This window comes from Montipora foliosa, chromosome 4, assembly GCF_036669935.1.
Source record: "Montipora foliosa isolate CH-2021 chromosome 4, ASM3666993v2, whole genome shotgun sequence".
Taxonomy (NCBI): Eukaryota; Metazoa; Cnidaria; class Anthozoa; order Scleractinia; family Acroporidae; genus Montipora; species Montipora foliosa.
In genome coordinates, this window is record NC_090872.1 from 23545599 (window position 1) to 23550598 (window position 5000).

At 42.0% G+C, this 5000-nt stretch overlaps 1 protein-coding gene across 2 annotated transcripts in view; it reads left to right on the forward strand.

Moving 5' to 3' along the window:
* The first annotated feature begins 1930 nt into the window (after positions 1-1930).
* Positions 1931-5000, forward strand: part of LOC138000345 (tumor necrosis factor receptor superfamily member 16-like) — a 4158-nt gene continuing 1088 nt past the window's right edge. Inside the window, exons 1-2 of one of the 2 annotated variants that reach the window (XM_068846676.1) lie at positions 1931-2184; positions 3416-4295. In XM_068846676.1, coding sequence (XP_068702777.1) covers positions 2062-2184; positions 3416-4295 — 1003 coding nt within the window. In that variant the 5' untranslated portion in view covers positions 1931-2061. Of the gene's footprint in view, positions 2185-3033; positions 3208-3415; positions 4296-5000 lie in introns of those variants that run through there. The other variant, XM_068846677.1, reaches the window with a different exon arrangement.

The window sequence follows — 5000 nt, forward strand, 5'->3', positions numbered from 1 at the left end:
AGTTACTCGATTTCGATGTTGACTGAGCCGAGAGTAATCAGCGACGGTGTTGCGCATTGCATGTTCTTAGGTGTGCAGTTAGTCCAGCCTTGGATCTACGCAAGCAGTTTCACCTAGTGCACTTTACGGAAAGCAGTTGAGTAGATCATCGCCGCCATGTTTTATGACTTCAGCTGGTATGCCATCCAGACCAGGCGCTTTACCAATGTTAGCAGCTTTTACAGCTTTCCTTAGTTCTTCCATTCAAATGCATTATTGTCTCTCGAGCAGTTAGGTGGTCAGTTGCAGCATCGTCTACGTTGCCTTCTTGGTTCATCAGTTGGTGAAAATGCTCTTTCCATCTGTCTGATATTTCTTCCATGTCTGTAAATAGCTGAGTTCCATCTGAATTCTTAACCGGGGCAACAGTGTTCGTTTTGGAGTCCCACACAGTTTTAAGTGCGGAGTACAATCCCTGTGCAGTGAGTTGTTACACTTTCCAAACTTTTCAATATCTTCCGCTTTCTTATTCCACCAGTTGTCTTTCATTGTTCTTAGCGGGTCAATTTGTTGGTCTCATTCGTTCCCGTGAAGGACTCCATGAATGAAATGAATGTATATTTGAAATGTGGGATATAGACGACTGAGGAGAGAAGTGATCAAGCAAAAAGTTTTATTCATCACATCCGCAAAGCGTCCTGTTATAATTGCGCCACTCCACGCATGGAATCCAGGAAACAACGCAGACCCTGAGTGTTGGTCCGGCCGGAGTTGAACTCACGACCTCCCGCGTGACAGCCCGGTGCTCAGCCAACTGAGCCACCGGTGCGCGGTAAATGCTTCCTCTTCCTAGTCACAACTGAAAATGTGTTCTGTTCTCACAGTGTTAGAGTATGTATCTTCGTTTTGGGGCGGTATCCCTAAATACCTCGTTGAAGATCTGCAGCGTGTGCAGAATCACAGCCTTTCACTTATTTTGGCATTATGAAAGCTAGCCTTCCTAACCTTTAAGAGCGCAGAGATGCAGCTTCTAGGTGCAAACTCGAGAAAATTTTAAGTGATAAGAACTATCCCAATTACTCACTGATATCAATGCCAACGATCAATAGCCTCTACTCGAGTTAAGCCTTTGAAGATACCATATTCTAGAACTGATAGACCCATGAAGTTCTTTGTGCTAAGGTCAAGTCGCATTTTAAACAATAGATGATTTTCTCATGAGTTTTTATTCTGCGAACCCTAAGTATTTAAATTGTACCGTGACATTGCCTCTTACATTTTTCATGGACACGAGATCAGATTTATTACTGTTGTGTTACAGAGTTGTCTAAGTTACACTCCATCTGTCGCCGTAAGCGTGGTCACGTGATCCGTTCTATTGCTGTTACGAATCAGATAGACCCCAACTTTAAGTATGAAAATTTTTGTCGAAGATTTGTCACCATTGACGATGGTTACAAAGCATTTGAAGGTCAAGCCTCGTTTCCATGTTAGACTCTGAGGGTCACACTTTAACTCCGCGTAAAAGCCGTTGGTACAAGTTACAAAATTGCCATCTAGATAGGCGGCTTGCTTTCATCAAGAAATTCCCACGAGATTACAGATGCTTCCAGACTAAAACCCCGCTTTGGCATCTCGCCCACGTAACTTTAGGGGAATCCCCGATCAGTCATCTACTTGCAAGAAGCAGTTCGCCCAGGAGCTCATGCAGCTTGTGAGTTTGTTGGGTTCCGTTTGTTTCCTAATTTACTGTGTTACTTTCTTTTTCACGACTTTCGCTAGCTTTTTTTATCCATAACCTTGCCGATTATTAACAAAGACGGTAAAAAAAAATGGAATTCATGACATCCCAAGGTGACGACAAATGAAAATTCATACCCTCTATCACGCAACATTTCTCCGCATTTCCTGTATCAGGTTTTAAGTGATGTCACCCTCCTTATTGGGACGGGCCTTGTACATCAACAGTCTCGACAAATTTCCCACTTGAAAACAAGTATATTTCTGTGCTTGGCCTTTGCACAGTGTGCTTACTTGACTTCGACCACTCTTTGGACAAATCGCTCCCTTCAATTAATAACCATGCAGAGACATATCTCCACAATGAGTTCCGTGATGGAAAGCCTCAGTATTAGTAATTTTTTCGCTCTCAGGATGGTTAAAATTTCGAAGCTTTTTTCATTCGTAGTCAGTCTTGGCTTGCTGGTAAGTACAGAGCCTTATATATTCTCTTATTTTGTCAAGATGAAGACGAAGAGGCGCCAATGACTCTTTGTAAATGTTTCGAGTTCATTCTCTTTTCGAAAACCACGTTATTCTTCAACTTGCTAAAAATGTGCTGACCGTGTAGATTTGTGGCAACGTGGCGAACAATGTATACATGTAAGTATTTTTCATAAGCTTGTGGTCGTGAGACATTTTTCAAATTATTACGATAGAATGGTGCGAGGATTGTCAAATTCGAGAATTTCTCAAATAACTATTTTCTTGTCATATCTACACTGACTGTACCAACTCACATTGTTTAATTTTACATTTTCATCCGCTTTCTTACGTAAATTAGCAATTTACTTTGTTTAACAACGATTATTGTGTCATATTTCGGAAATCTTACCAACGATTAAGGATCGTTTACTTAATAATTCTGTCTCGCGATTTTAAAACGATATGACGAGAAACAGAGCACGAGAAATCGTTTTGATGATTCCTGTTGATTTCGTGATGATGTGTCTTCAAGGTGCTTAGTTAGCAGTTCGGTGCTTGACATGATTGCGTTAAAACCGAGAAAAGGAAGGTTTTCACCACCGAGACAATACAAAAAGGTACATTTTTCCTAAATTAAGGTGATGCATCTGTCTTAAACAAAAATGCGCAATTTTAGTTTATGGTGCAACCTAAACATTTTAAAAGACAAGACTTGAAGCTGAAGGCTCACATGCTTGATGTTGAGTCTGTTACACAACAATCATGACCCTGCGACCTAAGATGATTTCATTTGTTAAGAATGCCGTGAATGCTTACTAATTTTTAGTCACAAAACCTTGGCATTACAGCTTGTACGTCAGATTTCCAGCTGGTTGAAGTCGGCTTTCGATTGATTTCTCATAGAGACGACTGCCCTAATAATAGGCCTTAAATTTGGTCACATACCAGTTTGAAGGCAATGTACAACCCTTACGAAAGATGGAATGCAGTGCTGTGCAATACGCATGGCCAACTTTCGGCTTGGTACATGAAAAACGTCTTTTACCGTAACCAACACGAAGTAATCAGTAAATATTTGAGAAATATAATTTCGCCGTTAAATTTGAGGCTGGAAATCGGATATGTTACGCATAATTACGTGGTAAAACATACTTGTAACAAGATCTTTAGGGAATTACGGCATGACCTTTCTTGAAAATATTTACCTCTCTTTTCTACTTTTACTTTACAGGTGTATGGAGGTAATGCAGTCACAGTGTGTAAGACGCCGGAACAAATCCGCTGGGTTCAGGCTGCGGGAAACACTAGCTACAAGTGCCTCGATTGTCCTGATTGTCCCGCGGGATCTGAACCCTCCGTCCCCTGTGGCAGCTCAGTTCCATACGGGACCCCTGTCCACTGTGTTTCCTGTAAGCTTGGGGAAACTTACTCGAACAATTACGGAAAACATCAGTGTGAATCCTGTACTGTATGCTCTGAAGGAAGAGCGATAAAAACGAACTGCAGTTTGTTCGTTAATACTGAATGCGATGACAAATGCATAGATGGCTATTATTCCGTAGCATTCATCTTTCAATGTCTACGTTGTGCGGAATGTTGCGGAGACGAAAACGACGAAGTAGCGTCTGAATGCGCAAATGGTTCCAAGAAGTGCAAATTGCGGTCTTTACCTTGCTATGAAAAGCATACGGCAAGGGTTGAAGCAGCGACAAGCGACAGGAAGATATCCTTACCTGTGAATGAGACCTCTACTGTTTCGTACACAATTCATACATCGGAAAAGAGACTTAAAGTTAGAACACGCAACCCACCTGTCAATCAGCCGACTCCATCGGAGGCGTCGATTTCGTCAGACCCTCGTTGGCAAGAATCAGACGACAGAGAGCTAGAGGCTGGAGAAGAAAGCGATGGAAACAAAGTATTGATTATTGTTTTTTCTCTGTTGGTATTCACAACCTTTGTGTCAATAGTATCGATGTTTTGTTGCGTGCTTCGACAACGCCGACTTCAAAGGCTTCTCTCAGCCAGTGGTAGAGCTGGAAATGACAGGGCAGTCCCTATTCCACTTGAACCGATCGCATCTTCCGCGCAAGAAGCGCAAATGAATCCCGGTGAGTAACTAGTTGATTAACAGAACGGGTTCTTTTTATTTCTTATCCATACCTGCAACATAACCAGCTTTATTCAGTTTTAAAAGTTTCTCCGGTACATTCATATGACATTTACATTCTCATTCAAGATGGCGGGACCACAAAGCTAAAGTGGTCTAGGGCTAGTAAGGCTTCATGTACTAATCATGTATTGTGACAATACCTACCCGTCAGGGTGATGGGTACAGCTTCTTGTAGACTTTGCATTGCCTTCAGGCGACTCACAGTTACATAAAGCACAAGCACAGAAAAGTGCAGGCCGTAATAAAGAACATATAATTTCTCTGGCTACGTACTCAACCAGGCTTAACATTCCAAATGATTGACGTTTTGACCGCCGACCAGTTCGAGACTAGAGTGCGGGAGGTCGTTAGCTCACCTCCAGCCGGACCAACATCCAAAATCTTTACATAATCGAGGAGAAAGTGCTACCTTTGTAATTACATCCGCAAATGGTTAGACTTTCAAGTCTTCTCGGATAAGGACTATAAACCGTAGGCCCCGACTCACAATCCTTATTCATAAAGATCCCACTCACCATTCGAAAAGAGGAGGGCACGAAGTTCCCAGTGTTGTGTTCTGGTCTGATCATAGTTAAAAGAAATAGGCTGGGTATGAAACTCGACAAGTTTCTTTGTTTCATGTTTTTGTTCGCTTTTTTGGCCT